The sequence below is a fragment of the Styela clava genome, chromosome 4 (genome assembly GCF_964204865.1).
Source record: "Styela clava chromosome 4, kaStyClav1.hap1.2, whole genome shotgun sequence".
NCBI classification, from domain to species: Eukaryota; Metazoa; Chordata; class Ascidiacea; order Stolidobranchia; family Styelidae; genus Styela; species Styela clava.
Genome location: NC_135253.1, coordinates 16798575 through 16819878, shown reverse-complemented (window position 1 = coordinate 16819878; position 21304 = coordinate 16798575). Strand labels below are relative to the sequence as shown.

At 36.4% G+C, this 21304-nt stretch overlaps 1 protein-coding gene across 1 annotated transcript; it reads right to left on the bottom strand.

The window, feature by feature from the left end:
* On the bottom strand, positions 1–2681 carry LOC120327240 (astrocytic phosphoprotein PEA-15-like). The gene is made up of 3 exons (XM_039393702.2): positions 2449–2681; positions 1448–1612; positions 1–885 (listed from the first exon to the last, which is right to left on the bottom strand). Exons 1-3 carry the CDS (start codon positions 2633–2635, stop codon positions 800–802), a joined length of 438 nt encoding a protein of 145 aa, XP_039249636.2. The 5' UTR covers positions 2636–2681; the 3' UTR covers positions 1–799.
* Positions 2682–21304: the final 18623 nt, after the last annotated feature.

Genomic DNA, 21304 nt, shown 5'->3' with positions numbered 1-21304 from the left:
TTTTCAGCACAAATGTATTCACAGATAAACGACATAAATTACACAGATAGCAAATGATACAGAAAAAGCATCAAAAATTTACATTATCAAAGTATGTGCAGCGAACCCGCGCTCAAATAAACACAACGCAGTAAAAACAATGCTCCAATATCAGATTCAACACCTTGCAGGCCACTCAGTGTGTAAATAAACCGTGTGGGTACGGAAATATATTGGTACTTACAACACGTAATAACCGCAGCTTACGTATCGATTGCTTTTTGGTAAAGCTTCGCTCCAATAAAAGGTGTAAAACGCTACATAAAATCAGTTGCACAAATCTTACGAATATCATGCGTCAGAATACCGTGAAAAATAGTTTGCTACATTGTTTTCGAGACTTTAAGTAACTTATTATTTTTTTTATCAAAAGCTATCATAGCTAGTAAGAAAAAACGGTACTGCTGTAGTATGCGAACCAAGACGGCGGACACCGGAACGTAGTATGTGTACCGGGTTAGGCCATAATTTCAGGTACAAATACTACGGATGTCACTTGACTAGTCCCCGAAATCGTAATAGAACTAAAATAAAGAAAATTGGAATAAAATTATGGCCTAACCCTAACCTGGTACACATACTACGTCCCGGTGTCCGCCATCTTGGTTCACATACTACGGGAGTACCGAAAAAAAGCAGCTAAAAATAATTACATTGATAAGTATGGTAATTATGACGAGAATTACACAAATTTGTATTGTAATATGAAATGTTACGGCTATACTCTCAATCTGGTAAACGAATATCCCATGGGAATGAGTCAGTTAGTGGATGAGCTTTTTCGTCGATTTTTCGGGGGGGCAGATAATTTTATCGCCGGTTCTCCTTGTTCGATATCCGGTTGGTCTAAAAATAAAACGAGATGCTAGTAATAATTACCGTTATATATTTTATATTATGAATAAATATTACAATTTTATATACATTTTTATACATCATGTTGTACTTCAAATAATGTGAATCAGATACGTTCAACGTAACGCGTTTAACGTAACATTACAAAATATATATGTGTCAATTATTAATGAAGCCTTGTCGATATGATCATGGAAGCATTCACCGATAAAGTTTGGGAAGGAGTTTGGTACTTCAACAATTTCTTAAAATACATTAGAGTAATGAATTAATAAAAGTGACTCGATAAATGTTCTCAAATATGACACACGTTTTGGCAAATTATATTTGAACGCATTTATTGCTCAACTGTCGTGAACTGGGATAACGCATAAACATATATATACATGTATATATGAGTTTGTTGTAAATTGCTTTTCAAGACTAATAAGACGGATGATATATACAACTCTTTTTTTAATATTTCTCAAAATTCTCTAGCCGTTTAATTTCATTTTTATAACTGTATAATATGCCAATGCAATATTTGCATTGTAATAAATATTTTATTTACCTGGAGAACCTTTATATTTTTTTGAGGTTCGCACCCGGATTAATTTTTTCCCTAATTCCTCTTCGTTTTGAAGACCTAAATTTGATATTCTGTACTCCATAACAATTGTTAATAGGTCCGGTCTACGACAGATTTCGAAAACATGTTCGATGAAACTCGGATCATCTGCCAATACAAAAATTATTTTATAAATTATAATATTCATTGACCATATCATTTTAAATATGACACGACATGTACGAACAAATTTTAGCAATATGCCATGTGGAGAATAATATGGTCGTTAAAGCATAAATTTGCATTTATTTTTATAAAAGCGTAAATTTGCATTTATGCTAGTTTTAGTGCTGTACGTTGGGAAACTTTGCAAATTTCAGCAAGTTTGAATATATATTTCCTTACTTTTGGTAAAATGAATAAAATTTTGTTTTTTTGAAACAATTTACCAAGACCAGAAAGTTCGATGTTTTCCAGTGGACTTTTAATCTCGAATGTTCGTGTTGTGACAATATACAAAAGGTATTATTCGCTGGATTAATTATTGGTGCAGGAATAGCTAGCATGGGATCGTTCAAAATGCATGACCATAATGGCTGAGGAGTCGTTAAAATCGTTCCACAAAAGTATCCTTTTATTTAAGTTAAGTAAAAAAAACTAAATAACGAGCTGTTTGACAAACAATACGCAATTTGGCCCCAACTGTGAAAAATAAAAATTTATACTCAAATAACAATGATCATGAGGCCTAATGTAAAAATCGTTTGTTTATACCACTTTTTCCTGTGTGGGACAAGCTTCAAATGACTTAAGGTCTATTATATTATATATTATAATATATTATACAGCTAATTTACTGGTTTTAACTTCAAGCCAGTTTTGATTGTTCGTTTGTTTTCCTATTCGAATAGTAACAAAAATTAGAGTCTGGACAATAATAGCAATGAACTGGTTTGCACTTAAAATAATTTTTTATCAATTTCCTAAAACTTCAAATTACCAACCTGAGGACAAAAGGTTCTTTTCACGAAGAAATGTCAACCATTCCTTTGGTGACGACAAACGCTTGAGATCGCACTCCTTGATTGCCTCATCTTTTGAAGCATCTCGTAGTTGCGGGAAATCAGATTCAGTTATCTTCTTGCTCAAAAGCGCAATAAGATTATCAAGTTCTTCATCTGTTTTTGTCATTTTATAATTTTAATAATAAACTCGTAACTGTAAGGTTATAAATGCGATTGAATTTTATGGCGGGTATTACTTGCTTTGTTTGTATTTAGGTATTTTGATGAAATATCGACTGAATGAATGTTTATTTTGCTTCCACCAGCAATTTCGCAGAGTTTACTCTTTCTCGGAAAAGTTTTTGTATTATGTCGTCTCTCGGGGAGGAATATCGTCCTACTGGAAAATATTGAACATATAAAATTGTTCATTACTCCCAAAACTGTCTTACATTTATATGAACCACCGGCAGATTGTTATTTTAAAAAACGCCAAGTCTATTATTCTATCGACATACTAACCGCGTTCTCTAGGGAGTACGTGTTATCGCGTAATATAAATTTCATATCCGGAGATAAAATATAAATCGTATGACCCTTTGGGAGTAAATTATAGAATTGAAATTCGACAAAATTATTTAAATATGTTTATGTAGCATATCCGGAGATAAAATATAAATCATATGACTTATTGGGAGCAAATTATAGAATTGAAATCGACAAAATTATTTAAATATGTTTGTGCAGCATAATTTATTTGGCTCAGTTTGGTAATTCCGTTCAATACACGACTCCTTCCTAATTTATAAACTATTATCGTTGACTAAGTAGTTTTTGTACATGAAAGATCATTTAAAAGTATAAACGAAATAACATAATACACGCTTGTCTCCGGCATGACCCGAATGTTAAAATCTTTACAATTTATTTGCAATTACAAAACTTACTGTGCTCGTTTGGTATCAACACTGTGTCAAGCAATCGCAAGTTGTAAAATGCACCGGTAAGTCGTATTTTATCCATGGTTCATGTTCTACATTGGTCAAATTCTGGTAAATAACATCATCGTCGAAAACACCGTTCTTTATATGTCTATCGCAAGAGTTGCCGTTTCAATTGTCGGGTCTGTGCCTACTAATTAGTTTCCCATAATAGCGTTTTACATACCTTAATGTTTGATTCAGCAGTCGAGCTGTAATTTTAAAAATCAGAAAGTCACGTATAAGGCGAAGTACGACACTTAAGTACACACCATTGTCGACAGGAAACGATACAAAACCGATGAATTCGTATCAAGTCCCCGAGGTAGACAATCGAATAGCGCGCATTATCTGTGTCCCATATTCTGTCGCTTATAAAATTTCATCAAAACCAGATGTGACTTTTCAAACAGTTGCGTTTGAATATTTGAAGACTCAGATATTACGGTTAACTGTGTTTTCCAACAACGTTCAGTACTTGACTAGATTTGAGTCATCAATTCCACACAGACTAAATTTCGAATTAGTGCGACTTATCAGGTCAGAAATTAAATGAATGTTCTTCCATATATGAATATTATACAAATTATATCGAAATGACAAAACTATCAATTACTAAAGGTTAATCACTATTCATATAATTACTCAAGTGAGTCATAGGGTGTTTGCTTACTACAACAACCTGATCTCGCTGTATATTTTCCGAAATCGAACATGGCGTCTTACCAACCTAATTAACATGAACACCAATTCTTTTTAATATTCTGAACTACAACACTGGATGATTGGCAATAAAACACACACTCTGACACTATCTGAGGATTACTTTTTATAACCTACAGACCTACCGGACTCAACAATCCAAAAGCAGTTTTTGAGTTATATACAGCTGTACAGTATATACCTCTGCTCTTGGTAGCATTCAGGCCTTTAGCATAAGCTCGACACAATAATATTTTGATCATTCCCATGTCTCCCACGCTACAAGGTAAATTCTGAACTTCACCTGTGTGGGAACTTGTTTTCTCTAAAACTCACTTCTGTCGGATGCCTACTTTACTTCGCAAGCACACACAGACTCTGGATTGTGATAGTATTTGGGCCTCACTAGACACATCGCACAGACATAACTGTTTAACTAAGAATGACGTATTCTTCCAGACAACCGACGAATAAAAACATTTCTCGAGACGAAATCATCGGCATTTCCGTCACGCTATAGCTTATCCGTTGTTCACATTCCAAAGTTACAACGTATAGCTCGGTTTTAACTTTTACTCCTTAACTCACATTGGCTTCTAGAATCTAAGAGTCATATTAATTACCCAAATTGTGTATTTTTTAGGTATTTTCATAATATTATGTAAGATATACATAGAGTTAACACAACTGATTGTGGAATTTGGGACAAGATAATCAGGGTTGTCATATACCATATATATATATATACAGTATGGGTTTTTGCCACCCTATGTGTAATCAATGCAAAAATTATTCAATATGTCGTAGGCGATCGATAAATTGTTATTAAATCAGTGACAAAGCGAGTTTTCAAGTTCAAGTATGTATGACATGAGTTGTTTTACTTTTAAAATTGCAGAATTTTCCTTCCGAACTTTGAGAACCGAATGCTAATATAAACGACTGAACATCCATATGAGTATCCTTTCCTCAACACATTTGGCAACAAAGAATGGGATGATTTGGCAGCAATTTTCACCCAATTTACTTAAAGCAAATTGATCGGAAAATAATTGTATGTAGGATAAACACAATAAAACATTGCAGCGTAATGGTTTTGCTTTTTGTGTTATATTAACTACTGATAAAATTCAATTGTGTGTCACCATTTAAAAGCCATAATATGCGACTGATAGTTGAGTCACAAGCTGCCACGGACTTGCTAAGGACGACGATTTGATTCATTGCTGTGACAGAGCTGACACTTGCATGATATGGGATTTGTAGCAACCCCGACCTCAATACTGTCAGAGTAACAAGTAAATTTAAAAACAATTTTACAACGCCTTTCCATAGCCGATGTGAAAAAATCGCCACTATGCTTAAACTTATTAAATTATCCGATATTGTTATTACCAATAGTTGAATGAAGCTCTTAGTGAGACCAATACATAATTTTTGTTTTATGAGACGTTCATCATACTTACACTGCAAACGAGGCTCTTCAAGCAGCCAATTCTACGCAGTAGGATACTATTTTAGGAAGGGCCCTTATCTTTCTTGTCCGGTACTGCCTACCCAATTTATCACACCTTTACAAGGTAGTCTCATGGGTTTTCGTCCGAGATCTTAACCATGCGATGCAAATATAGTTAAGTTCTATATGTGCTACGGTTTACCCACTAGTTCACATTTTTCGAGGCAATATATATGAATGAAGGAGTTGATACCTTGTCATCATTCAAAACAACAAAAAGACAGACTTCTTACACCCTGACTAGAACAACTTAAGATCTCTAATCAGATATTCCAATTAAATTAGGCGAAAGTGATAGCCACTGGTTCAGTCTGATTACTCAGTTTATGTTTTTCGTTTATACCGCAATTTACTGGATTGTTGTCTTGCCAGACTGAGCTAGGACCCGAGGTGTTTAAAAAGTGTTATCTAATCTCGTTTAGCAATATGCCACCACACTTTTATGACAATTACTGTTGGATGTATAAACATGAAGTGTTATTTATTGTTTATGCTCAGATTATCTTTCCACAGAATATCGTATGAAAAGGGTTGGCATGTGTGTCGACTCGGGTTATACTTGAGTAACATTTTTTGGAAACGAAAAATATATTCAAATGACGTATATATTTGGACTGATTCGACTTGATTAATGCGAAATGACTCAGTCGTGAACTGTAACATTGGAAGATGGCTCATTTAGATCAGAACATTACACAATTTGTAAATGTTTCGACTTGCTGCTTCCCACTGTCTCACTTACCTGAGCGAAAATTGAGTTTGACTAGACTTGCCTCAATTGATTTTCAATTCTCGTCTTCGTCGTATATGAGCAATCACTATAGATCTGTGAAAAATCATATAAAAGTCGACAAGTTGCGATAAGAATCCGAGATGAGGTGCTGTCTGCTGTGATAATATTGTGTAAGAGACGACAGATTGTGAGTACGTGCTCATCGACAGCAACATTAATATTGAAAGATGCATTAACAGAATTTCAAACAGACAGCATTTGAATCAAAATGTTTCGATATTGTTGAGTGAAGTGAATTGTATACAATATTTAAATATTACCTCGAATGCGGATGATCGCCTCTGCAGTCTGCAGACATATTTACATATTATTGATATAAATGCATGGACCGTACTAGAGGCCCTATCAATAGTGGATAGGATAGATTTACATATTTATCCCGGGGAGAGGAAAGCCGATAAGACAGACGGCTTATCCATATGGCGAACCACGGCCTCTCGTCCGGTTACTATTCCAAGTCGGGTATGGGATTAGTTATATTGTTTGTTTTCGGAAGCATGAACTTGGTGGTGGAGGAAGCCGTAACCGACCAGCGGTAACGTGAACCACCCAACGACGGCGAGGAGCCCAGCAATCTTCTCGCACATAACCATCCCTGCATGGGATTCGAACCTGCGAACCCACGCAGAGTAATTAGAGGTGCGGTGGCGAGCGTATTCCTAACGCTTAGCCCGTTGAGCCACACCGCCGCGCCAGTGACATCGCGATATGGCACCGTAAGTAACTATATATATATACAAGTTCATAGTTAAATAATCGTGTTTACAACTTTTACGAAACCAAATACAATTCGAATAATTGTTTAGCGTTCTATTTATGTATGAAACCACTACTTTGAAGAGTGGGCATGGTACTTGTGCCGTCGTTTTGTGTAGGGGAAAGTGGGGAAGGTTGGGACACTTTTTTTCTTTTGCATATTTTAAGCCGTTAATTATGCATATTCACTTACGTTTGCGGGACTAATGCATAGAGGGGTAAATGTAGTTTTTATTCAGCGACTAAGAAATTCCTTTGCAACACACATCTTACTACCCAAATGCTTTGAAAAACGTCTGTCAAGTGTCCCACTGTATCCCACTTGTGGGGCACATTCGGACAGACCCTGGGGCACAATGGGTCAGTCTGTCAGAATTCAACTAGGTATGCCTTTAAAAATAAGCAATTAATCAGCATAAACGTCTAAAGAACAGGGAAACTTCAAATTTGAAGCTTTAATATTTTTAAAAATATTTAAAAAAAAATGTTCAACTAAAATAGTTCAGATATTTTGACAAAAAAATTCGCAAACAAATTTGACTATTTTCTTCCTCTAATCCTAATCTGGAAATATTATTGATTCTCGGAAATACTCCATATTGGGCCATGGGTCGGAAGAAACCATAATATTACACAAAATATACCGCATCTCTAGGTCTCTAAGCACTTATTGTATCAAACACTGTCGAATTGTGCCCTGTAGGGCATTTTCTTTCCACTGAATCCCGGACCATTATTTTCAGACCATCCCATGGCGGAATTCGGATGGCACATCCACTCAACGTTATGAATATTTTACAGTGGACTGAAGCTGAAAATTATCAGACGGTGGTTTGTCATGTTGGGAAGGCTAAAGTAAAAAAAAAGAAATAACTGGAGTGGTAAAATTTTAGTTTCAACCTCCTAAAACCAATTTCACCTCGTAGCTTGCGCTGCTTTACCCGTCCGTTGTCCGTTCGCGGGGACGTTGTAACTCACCGAAGAAACATCGAACCGCGGACAGGATTGCGGATATAGTATCAGTGTGAGAGCTGATTTTCCACTGTGCCCCCATGTCCCAACGTGCCCCACCTTCCCCTATTTAGATGACCCTGAAAGATGCTATAAAATGTAGGCCTGACTATAGATCTATTTTAAACGCAAGTACTGAGTTGACCAGAACCAAGAACATCCAAAAGTATTCTAGAACAGTGGTTCCCAAACTTTTTTGACCATCGCCCCCCTAAAGTAGTTTATACAACTTCATCGCCCCCCTGCACTACAAAAAAATATAAAGTCAGAAACGAATTTATTACAGACCAAATAAGAAGACAAATCATAGTTTATAGTGTTTTTTAATGAGATAGATGAGCTTGGTGTTCTTCAGCGAGTTTTTTATTACATCTAAAATTACCCCATTTACTGATGGAAAGGTGATTTCATTGTTCTAATAGCAATAGTAGCACGGCTGAAAACCCCTTTTTCACCATATAATAGGTCGGAAATGAAAAAAATCCAGGGTCCTACCTTCTCAAAAACCGCCGTGTACTCTTGCCTTATAGCATTTCACTTCCTAAATTCACCACATTTCACATTAAAATAAGAAGAACAAAGTTAATTTTCCCAAACTTATAATAATAATTTTTGAACATTTCATTCATTCGTACAGCCTGATGACCTGCACCAAAATACTTCGGAAAAATCCATCCCCGATTCCTCATCCCATCACGGCCTCCATTCCATGATTAACCAGCCATTTTTTTGGATTCATGGACTCGGATGTGGAAGAAGCCGTGACTGACTATCGGCTACGGCCCAGGGGTCGACAAATTTTATGTCGCTCGCAGGACAAAATTCAGGGTTGCTAGTCTTTTGCGGGTCGCATATATTTTTTGAGAGTTAAAAACGAAACACACGCGGAAACTGCGACAATCGTGAACTCAACTCAGTCGTCCTATTAAAAAAATATTACAATGACATTTAATGTGACACTGTCTTGTTGCTGCATCGCGCTGGATAGCTTTACGACGCCAAGACTGAAACATTTTCTAAATGGGCATCACCAAACCCACTTCTTTGCTTGTTCTTTGTAATGTTCATTTTCGAAAATAATGGTTTGCACAAATATGTACTTCCAAACATCGAAGTGAATATTTTCGCACGATTTGTGAAATTTTGATAAATATATATTTTCTTTAAGGAGATACATTCTTACAAAAATCAAGCAGTGATGAATCTCTCGAATAGAATATGGATTTTATTTCCTTATTGCTTTGCAATATATTCGAATATTTACTGCGCTATTGAACCCCTGCACTCAGCATCAACTTTTCTGCGTGTTTCCATTTGTCTAATTATAATTAAATTGTAGGCTCGTTAAACGAGTGGCTGTTCACTAAATTGTTAGCATATAGTATAATTTACTCTAAACGTGTCTCACGATAAATTCTGTTACGTAAAAAAATGTAATTTACTCCTCGAGCGTAGATTATAAATAAAAAAATTTCATCGTCAAAACCGCCGTTTGGATATTTCCCCGGGCATAGACTTCCTTGTTTACTTCGTGACATTGGCCAATCAGCAAGATGCAAAAAACGTAACAATGCCCCCTTTCGCAGGAGGTCAGACACTCTCACTCGGACAAATTTTCGGGGGTGGTCGTGAGCACTACCTCATTTTCGCGTTTTGAATTATATTCGTTAGTATTTAGTTGTTTTTCGGAAATTTAAATGAAATAAGTCAATGATTAGTTTGTCTTTCTATGAGTTTCAGTTTAAATACAGCAATCAAAAATTAGTGTAGAAATAGCTGTGATAGACTAGGCTAAAATTCTTTATCGGTACTTTTAAAAAACAGATTGTTAAATGGTGTGTATTAGAATGATAGTTTGAATCAAATACCCCATTTTACAGGCCACAGCTCGCGAAACCACTCTTAAAATAAGCACCGAAAATTTTCAAATGGTAAAGTATGGAAAGAATTTTCCGCGGTCAAAGGTCCATTCAGTGAATCGTCCCGGGCCAGATTATTTTACTTCGGCAGTATTTTGTCGACCACTGGGATACGTAAACTACCTTACCTTACCTTACTGCAAAGACGAGACCAGAAATCCTTTCGCGTGTGAACATCGCTCACATGATTCAAGCCCGCGAATGCACACAGAGTACAGAATTAAGTGCGCCGAACATAAAACAGCTTTCGTGAAATCGCCCCCTTAGACTTTTTCGCCCCCCTCTGTATCGTTTTCGCCCACTGGGGGGCGATATCGCCCACTTCGGGAATCACTGTTCTAGAATACAAAGAAAATACTAAACATTATAACTGGCGAACCATTTGGAGAGATACGATACAAGAATACTCCAAAATAAGATATAAAACTTAGTAGCAAATTAGTTAATAATAGCCTACCACCCTTTTGACTCCAAAAAACAGAACCCATAAAATTCTCAATTACTTTTACGAAATGGACTAAATTATGCCATTTTGTCTACACTTAAACTTATCTTTGTGTGTGATGGTACAAGATTCAAAACTCTAGGCGTCTTGCACGTTATGTTCCAAATGCCGTCCTCGGCGTTGGAGACAGACTTGCATCTGTTGCACAAAATTGCCAATCACTCGCGCACATTCGTCTATGAGGATCTCTCTGATTTTTGCTGTACTTGTAGCCTTTAGATCAGCAATTGTTTAGGGATTGTTCTGATACACATTGTCCTCAGAATTGCTCTTAAAGATAGAATTGTCGAGGATTCAAGTCCGATTTATTGATGCACACTCGACGTCACTGCTGATCAGCCTTTCTTGAAATCGCTCTCTCAGCCAGTTGAATGTGTGTGGGGTCGCATCGTCATGCCGGAACCACTGGTCATTTCGATCAATCCCACTACATCATCCAAGTGATATCGAGAGCATCTTTGGCACCATGACGTAACGTTACTTATTCAACGTTCGAGCTCTTTTTTTTTAATTAACAGCTTGTTCCCACTAACGAAGGTTGCACATTTTCTGTAAAACATGCTTCAAAAATCCTTATGCAAAAATAGTATATATAGGGAATTCCCCAAAAATCATAGGTTTACAACGAAATATAATAAAAAAGTTGCTTTAATTTCATAGAACTCGTCAAACGCATCAACTTTTATGCGACGAAGTCACATATTAAAAATCTTCATAGTTGGGAAAAAATGAATTGGAAAACAATTGCAGAAAAGTGCCGAAGTATTTCATTATGAATAGCCTATCTAAGCTGTTCGCGACTGTTATCTTCTCCTATACCTTTACGCTTCAAGACTTCTTGTTCGATCCATTTTATTCGAGAGATTTTGTCCGGCCCGCTGACTGTATCCAACCACACTCTGTAATATGCTCCGACACATCATTCCTGAAAGTTGCCGATCGCTCTACTTTCACCGCACTGTCATTGCGAGCTGGTGAAATAAACAAGTGTCTTTGTGAACAAACAATTGCGTTAGCACACTTGTAAACAAACAATATAAGGTCAAAGCAGAGAGCGCTGTAAACATTCCCCATTACTGTTATCAGATATATTTATATTTAGATTCTAAATATAAATAGATTTTAGAAATTAGGTTTTATATTAAGTTTTATTAACCATGGAATATCCCAAGAAACGTAAAGTTGTCTGAGAGTGTTGAGCATTTAATAAAGATTGGATACCGAAGTATTTTTTGTAATATCCGGCCCGTCGAGTACTTCATTTTTCCACATCTGGCCCGCCGACTAGAGAAGTTGCCCACCCCTGGATTAGAGCCTGCGTTAGGTTGAATTGGTGGACATTTCCGTTTTCTTTTGTAGTACAGTATCTAAAACGAGGAAGAAAATATTTGGAACTGCATGAGCGTAAAAATACCACTAAATATTGAATAATACTTCTCATAAATAATGCATTTTATCTGATGCACTACATTCCCGCAGTTTTTGCATATATGCACAGCACCACAGTGAATTCTGATATATTACAGTCTGAAATGCCATATAGACTATATTTTAAAACATTAACTGTCAGTCTACAACTTGATTTCTCACCTCTCAATCGCTCCCAATGCTACTTTCTTCCAACTCCGGCATAACTTATCATTGTTTCCCAGGCTCTTGTCGACTGAATTTAGGATTCGCAGTTCTTACCACTTCATGACAGCTCCTGCCACGAACGAACCGCGGCGGCTCTTGCCATGGTTTATGTCGCTATTACCGGTATATTCACAAAGTCATTTACCAGATTTCAGTTTATCATGCGAAAATATATCTACTCAAACCCGAAACCTAACCCCAAATACATCTATTCTAAACTGTATCTATAAAAAAAATGTTCCAACTTACCCAATATTTGTCACCATCTGGGCAGCCCTGACCTGCCGGGGTTGCGGCAGCTAAATTTTACCCGCCATCGGTTTTCAATTTGCTGCCGCGGTAACGGCAACTCGCCATTGGTTTGTGGCAGCTAAAAAGTCAGTCGCCGTGAGTTTGGCCATAGCGGCCGTGGTTTGGAAATACCGCCATGGTTTTGCGGCAGCTCCAGACGCCGCGAAAAGCTTAAAACCACACTTGGAATTTAGACCAACTGACATTAGTAAAATTGATTATTTACCCTCTTTCACACAAACGTGCATTACAGAAACAGCCATTATTTTCTGAATCAAATATGCCGTAGCCTATATAGTAGTATAAGTGTGCTGAATAGTCACGAATCGTCATTAAATTAATCATAAAAAAACATAAAAGAAAAACATAAAATCAACAAGAGAGCTACGCACAAATATATGGACACGTTAGACCAGAGCGAATCAGTCCTAACCGGTACCTTTGACGCTACCGGTACCCTCAAAAAAGTTCTGAATTTCCAGTAGCAAGAATTTTGCAGAATCAAAACGTACAGCCAGTCACGACACTGACTAAAATCCGTGTTCCCATGGATAAAAAATAATACAGCAAAATTTTAAACGAAATATCAAATTTCATAGAATTCACGCAAAATTTTGAAATAAATAAAAGTAATAGCCTTCTAGCGAAAAAAATAATCTTTAACCACTGAAAATTTCAAAGCAATTGGTCCAGTATTCGAAGAGAAAAGCGACTTTTTAAAAACGTGTCGAAGAACAACAACAACATAATATTGAAACGATCGTTATGGCCACTAAACGTGACCAATAAATCAAATCGTTTTTTATTAGCCGTCTAGGCAAACGAAAATTGAAAATATATACAGTACATTCCTACATGCCCACAACGGACAGGATCATCGCGGCTGGCTGTTGCAGCAAGGAACTGTTTTCCCCACAAAAATAATGCAAAATAATCGGTATTTGGCGCAGAATTAGTCATGAATACTGGAAATTTCTTATTTAAATTCAAATAATATAAAAAACACCAGTTTCTATCGTATTATTTATATATATAGGGCACCAAAATCGAAAGTGCTTAGGGTCTGTAAACGTCATGATCCGACCCTGCTGTTATTGTTGCTATATAGATAGATAGTTTATTTGAATACTCCATAATATACACAAATTTAAAATGGAGATTTCTGGAGGGCGAGCAAAACCTTTAAAAAAGTTTAAAACATGAGAGATATCATGTGCCCGCCCACCAGCACACACACAAAAATAAATTACAAAAAACGCAAACCTAGTAAAACGAGGCTTGGGCAAGAAATAATCAAACAAAAGATACTCGAATGTATTAAACTTCCGGGCTGTTATACTATAAGTATAAGTTTATTTCGACTCCATAATCAGCATAACAATAAAATGAATGGTAAAAAAAATAAATAAAAACTGATTATGAAATCAGGAGAGCAAACAAAACCTTAGATAAGGTTTAAAACATACAGAATGTATATAAGATGGAAGGTTTTGCCAAGAAGAAGTGGTACGTGTTCACTCACCTAAAATAATGGAAATATATCACACACGCTCACCCACACACACAACCATACAAAAGTTATAAATTACATACGGATAGTTAACAAAAAATAAATAAATAAAAATTACTTGCCACACCATATTAATAAATTTATAACGTTTGCCACTGTCGAATTGATAGATTTTATAAATGGGAGTGAACAGTAGAGATAAACTTTTATGAAAAATATATTGCCAAGCTGATTATAGTTGGAGTCAATTGCCAAAAATGCCCAACCAAAGTTGCCAGAATTGGGTGCATGAAGAGGTGGGCTAGACCACTTCATTCCCCAAACTAGAGCCTATTATTGCCAAATTATAGTCCAGATTGTAATAAGTATTTAAAGGTACAAGTAACAGTATAAGTAATTATAATTAATTAAGTTAGGACAACGGGGAATAGGAATATGTTGGTTACCAAGGTTTATAAGTAAGTTTTTTTTAATCTTAGATATTGACTTCTGCAAGGACAAAGGAATTAGGATTGTTATTTCACAGGATCATTTCTTCGTTTACTTAATGTAACGCAATTGTTGTCAATTCAAATTTATCATAGACATCAGACTGCCAATTTTGATGATGTAGACACCCTTTATATTCAATAAGCTAGCCATTGAATTGGTCATCACAAACGACCTGAAAAACAGAAAATAAATCTGCGAGTAGAATATTCAAGGGTTACATATTAGGAAATACCACTCACTCTACCCTACACTTTTGTTGAGAAGAAATTATTATTTTGAGTAAATATTGATGATTAGTTATTTATCTTTAAAACGCAAGTTGAAAGACCTGAGTTGAATTCTGGTTGGGACACAGGGTAAATAATCTTCGCAAACCATGCAAGAACTCTCAAACCACACTAACCATTTGTATGTTGGCCTTCACGTTAACTTCACAGCAGAACCTTAACCTAGGATAAAATTTTGTATACACACAAGACAAATCATGGAATACCACAGCAAATTAAAATGAAGGGGAGAATCCAATATATCTCGACTGGTCGCCTAAGTACAGTAATAGGTACCGGAGTTAAATTATACCTTCTACAACCCTCACAAAGAAACACCACCACTGAAATAGAAATAAAAGATCATGCATGTGGAATATCAGAAACCCAACAAAAAACATGCACATGCAGATATCAGAATATGAGCAGCCATGTGCGAAAGAATATTATGCTATGCATGCTATAGGACAAAATAAAGAGCCAACTTTAATGCAAAACAAAACAGATGTGGAGAGCTTAGCTGCTTGTTCAAAAATAAGAAGCAATCTCAGAGACAATAACAATATTATGGCTGTTCAACATTCTCATGGGAATAATAAGTATGTGCAAGTGAGGAGTGTCCCAACATTCTGTCATGGTCTTTCTTTTGATGTTCTATCTAATTACATACAAAAACTATATGTCAGTGTGGTTCTGAAATAATAACTTTTAATATTTGGATATCAAGTGGGACTTGACTTTTCTGAAACAATTTTTTGGATTTCAATGTCTTTAAATTCAAGGGGAGGGAATTCCACAGCTTGGGTCCAGTATAACACAGGGCATGCTGGCTCACAGATTTACTCATAAAAGGTATAAACAAATCAGAACTACTTCTTCGATTAGAAGTAATTTTAGTTTGTATGTCGTCGAAGCAGTTTGGCAAGGAGTTGTTATGAAAATCATAGACTAACGATAGTACTTCAAATTTCATTATATCTTCGACTTTGAGTATATTTAGCGTTTTATAAAAATGATTTACACTTTCATGTTTACTTTTCCTGAAGACAATTCTTAAAAAATTATTACAAGTACTTTGCAATTTTGAGACAAGCGTTTTATTACCATGGAGCCAGACTGAGCAACAATATCGGATATACTCTTGAAACACTTAAGCTATTGCAGTAATAATGGAATACGCTGTTAATTGAATGTTTATTTTGTGATATAGCGATAAACAGAAGATCTTTGGCGTCAAATGTAAACCTTGATTAACGGATATTCCAATTCTCAAAATTTTTCTACAATATGGGCTTTTGATCATCACAAAATGAAATCCTCGACACGAGATTACTCTACAGACTCTACATTCTACAGTTTTAATATCAGAGTACCAGCACATGTCTGCTTAAAATTAGCATACGGTAAGCTGAATGTCCGGTACGGTCGTTGAATGTTTGTATATTGATCTCGTTAAAAATCCATTATCCGCAATGCCTTTCCATAACTTTTTTTTATTTTCTTTACACCTTGTGAATGTTCTGTTCCATACTGCAGCCGGACTTGATCATCAGTATAGTATAGACATGCCCTCACAATAGAAAGTGCGTTTCAGCAGAAAACCAAGTTAGTAATTCACAATTTTGCTCAAGGGATACAAGTCTTTCTATACTCTATAACAGGGGTCTCCAACCCGTTGCCCGCGGGCACCAAGTCGCCCGTGAAGACCATATAAGTCGCCCGCATGTCTGTTCCAAAATAAGCATAATAACGGCGCTCATAAGTAAGCTACATCAATCAATTTTTGTCATACGACTCTTGTATAAATCGCACTTTTGTCTGTACGTGGCAAATGACACTATGGTAATTATTATTGTAACGATCATTCTGATTAGTATTTGACCACAGTAATGTGATGGGTCATTCAATACTCTCACAATTATGTCATCACACTGATGTCACTTCCACGAACCTGCGTTTTTTCTTGTCCGTTGATTTGTGGAGCAGCAATAAAACAGTTATTAATTTTGAAGAAAAATGACAGAAAAACGAAAGAAAACCTACCATTTCCACGATGAGTGGGGGATGAATTCCCCTTTACCACCTTACGTATGTCTAATTTGCGGGGCAATTATAGTAACGACAAAGCGGAGAGATATTTCACATCTTGTTACTATCCATTGGTCAGCGCAGTAAGGGCAGAAAAAGCTAGCCTTTTAAATCAAACAGCAATTCTATTTTACGAGACCGGTGTTTGGTTCGAGCTAACATGAATCAACATTTTTCAAAACAATCAGTTTGAAAATGAAAGTGCCATGGATAGTGATTTATTTGCTACGTTAATAATAATCGTTTGATTTTCTGAAGAATTCTTAAGTTTATCAGTGTTTTTATCTTACTAAATACCAGTAATTCTCAATAATTGAAGCTTAATTGAGCAAATTGACTTTTTGGAAGTGTGAATTGAACTGGTAGCCCTCGGCTCAAACTGTACCCAGAAAGTAGCCCTCGGCTCCGAAAAGGTTGGTGACCCTTGCAATGTCAAGGAGGCGATTTGGAAAATATTTCAGAGAGAACAGAACTTTTTGTACAAAGCGTCCTAGATTTCTGAAATTTTCGGTTATAATTATACACAAACAGAAATTCAGGCGCAAACAAAATTAAATACATTTTCATAAACGTAATTAAGAAATCCATGGGTTCCGTTTTTTTGGGTCTTCTTGTATGTAAACTACGATATCTCAGGCAATGACCTTGTTTCAGGCAAATAACATGCACTATCAACAATAAGTGGTTAGGAGTATTGAAATACACAGTACTTGTATCCATTCTTATTTGCTCGCCATAGTGTATCAGCTGTGGCCGATCTCGTGTGTAAGACATGTACCCGAAATTTCGAGCGAGAATTTTGATAGGATCACTTCTCTCATTAGAAAATCTTGGTTACCATTCCTGAAACCCGGCAATTTGTAAGAAAATTGAGTTTATATCTTGCGTAACCGCTCATACACTTCGACCAATAAATTAGGGGTATAGGAAAAATTGAATGTCCAATATCTTCGATGTTTCTCATCCCTACATTCTTGAGAACAGCACAATTTAGTACTCTTGACATGACTATTTTTAATTAGACTAAAACGAGGTCACGAGAGGCTAAATAGTCATGAAAATAGGGACTCAGATGAACTTGAGAGACCAACAAAGCCCCTTCTCTATGAATACAAAAGTGGCAACCTGTGCTGGATTCGAGTAGATATTACCCAGAAATTGTAATGGAGGAAGAATACAAACAAATAAATAAATAGAAACGAAAAAATAATTGGATTTTCCAGTTATGAAACTTTAAACGAACGTTTCTATCGCGTAATGTAAAAATAAATGCATTTCAACTCCTTTCTGCATCAGCAGGGCAAAAAAGCGAAAAACTTAAGTTTGTGTAACTTAAAATCAAAAACAGTGCGTTTATCACAAAATCAACCAGTACCGAATGCGTTCTGGCATTCGTAATTATCACTCGAGATGCTACTATGGCAACCGCAGAATGAACAGCAGGGCTTTCATGATTTGCGGCATTGTTTTAAACCACACACCTTGCATGTGCATGAGATAGATAGGTATTCAAGAATCGGATTGCTGCATCTAACTGGGACCAAAAAATCTCATAAAGTTCAAAACCAAACTCTATGGGATCAAGAGTAACCTGAGATGACGTTAGGGACTCCATTTCATGCGTCTTACGCTCTGTTGATGTGCATTCTAATAGCATGACTTATATAAGGTAGGGTTTTCATCGATTCTTACTTTGAATGATGATATTTGGAGATTGCCCATTGTTTTTAAGCTGTATCTTCAGAATTTGTTAGATAGGCTTCTGCATTGTCTATCACTTTCTTCTGACCATTCCTCAGCCCGTGAAAGTCTCTAAAATATGTCTCTGGATCAGCGAACATGGCTGCATGTTTTGTCCCAATCTTGCTGGTATAATCGCAGCCGGTTATTGCATGAATAGCAGGGAGATACAAGGTCTAATGATAAAACAACGATCTGTTTTGTTCGTTGACTAGCGGCGTGCTTCGCATGTGGTATGCATCTCATGTCAGTTTCCTCCACTGCACTGTGATCGGATAACGACACTGTCACAGACGCCTTTGACCAACAAGCAATGGAAAGGACGTCTGCAAGTCCGTAGAAATGGCTCACAATGACTTGCAACGAATATGGAAACGAATTCTTTTAAAGGGCATCTTTGTTAATCAGACATTCAAGCATTTCTATAAGTGCCACAGTCGCTCTTTTTTGGCGCTCAGAATCTTTCAACGATCTTTTCTTGTACGAGTCAAATTCTAAGTCAATTATTTTAGCACCCTTCGTTGAGGAGACGATAAAACTAAAAAAAAAAGAATTTGAAAAATGCCTAAATCTTTTCAAATTCTTAATTAGAAGTTTGCGAATGTTTGTCATAACGTCGATGATGTAGCAGGTTGCCTGATTACTTGGGTCATTTGGAGCCAAATGTCGTTCTAGTTTGCGGACAGTGGCACTTTTTATTGGTTTAGTCATAAATCCTTTCGAGGCAAACAGAGGAGCATCTTCTTTCTTAATTGCTGCCTTGCCCTCAATTTCTGTACACCTTTCTCGGAGTTTTCAGGTTAGTACGATGAATAGTTTCAGAAAGTTAAACTGTTTTAATTATGAATCTTTCAGTTCGATATCTTTTGTATAATTCATCATTTTTACATTGAGAAGTTGTTCTCTGACGTTAATGGGCATAACGTCGTTACTGAGGAGAGGATGATGTGCAGCCTTTTTTCTTCAGGGGGCATTTCGAAAGGATTTTCGTTTTTCTGTACGACATTCAGGATAGATTGCGTGCTAGTTCCTTCGTATGAAGTCCCTGCCTTACTAAATGCTCTATTCACCTCTAGTTGGACACGTTTAGTGGCCATAACGATCGTTTTAAAATTTTGTTGTTATTGTTATTTTCTTTCGTCATTATCATTAAAAAATCGCTTTTCTCTTCGAATACTGGACCAATTGCTTTGAAATTTTCAGTGGTTAAAGATAAAATTTTTCTCCAGAAGGCTATCACTTTTTTTTTCTCGCTATGACGTCATCAAAATTATTGCCATTGGGTGGCGCTATGTGTCTATATATTTGAGCATAGCTCTCTTGTTCATATTAGGATTCTTACTTTAAAAGTCGAAGACTGTTAAGAGCATTTCCATATTTAGCTGTCCTTCCGTCTTGCTTGGAGAATGCTTCCCACCCTAGAAACACTTCTTTCAACATCCGCATCCCTCTTAACGATCGGACATAAATTAAAATCCTTTCAAGTTGAGATTTCATTGTGTATGCTTTGTAGCACAAGTTACTCAGATGATATAAAAATTTACTGTGAAAGACAACTTTCAATCGCTTGCTTTCAACGTCTTTCTCAATTAATGGTGCATCCCAAATCGACTTACGTCCATTTTCGGTTCCTACCGTTTTCTCAGTAAAAGTCTCGTGACAGATTATACATTTTGAATCATCTACATTCTACTAGAACGGTCTGGTCAACGAATTCCGTCGACACATGCACGGGGCCATGTTTTCCGCGACATGCGACAGAATGCGTCCGAAGCATAGCCTACAAAGGTCAGCTACCAAGAGCACAACAATAGGTGTGTGGCATGTTATTTTGTGGCCTTTTTTTAACCAAATATTATGAGAGTGACGGAAGGAGGTAAAAAAAATTTTATTCATGCATAGCAGTTGTTAACTGATAATACAGATGATATACACCTTGATATGACCCATGGTGTCATTTTGTTATCTATCAAAGTGGTAATAGGAGTTCCCCCTCAGATTTTCGTGACTTTTTAACCCCTGGTGACCTCAGTTGAACTCGTATTACCCAAATAAATAATTGGAATGAAATAGCATGCCAAGGCTAATAATTTGTGCAATGTGCAAGATTGTTGAAAATAAAAACTACGAATATAATGGACATTCAATTTTTTTCCTACCCCTGATTTATTGGTCAAGATATATGGGCGTTTACGCAATATAAAAATTCCAATTTCTCGCTAATTGCGTGGCTTCAGAAATGGTAACCGAGGTTTTCTAATAGGGGAAGTGACACAATTTCGGGTAGAAACTTTGCTCACGAGATCGGCCACAGCGGATGCATTACTACAACAATTACGAGTATCGGGTGGAAACGAGGGTATTTTTCTGTATATCGAATTTGCTGGCGATCACCATATATATATATATTTATCAGCAAACTAGAATCCTGTTTGTGATCTAATTGCGCATTCTTAAACGTTCAATAGGATAGATTGGTAATCCCAAAGAGCGTTTCTAGATATTCACACTTAGTAAAGATCTGATCTCTGGTTATTTTAATGTGAATGAGAATATCTTTGCAATCAATATTTTTTTGCATTTCAGCTTCAATTCCTTCCTGCTTTTTTATCCTCATAAAGGATTTTGGCCCATTCTGTTCTCAACAACTTA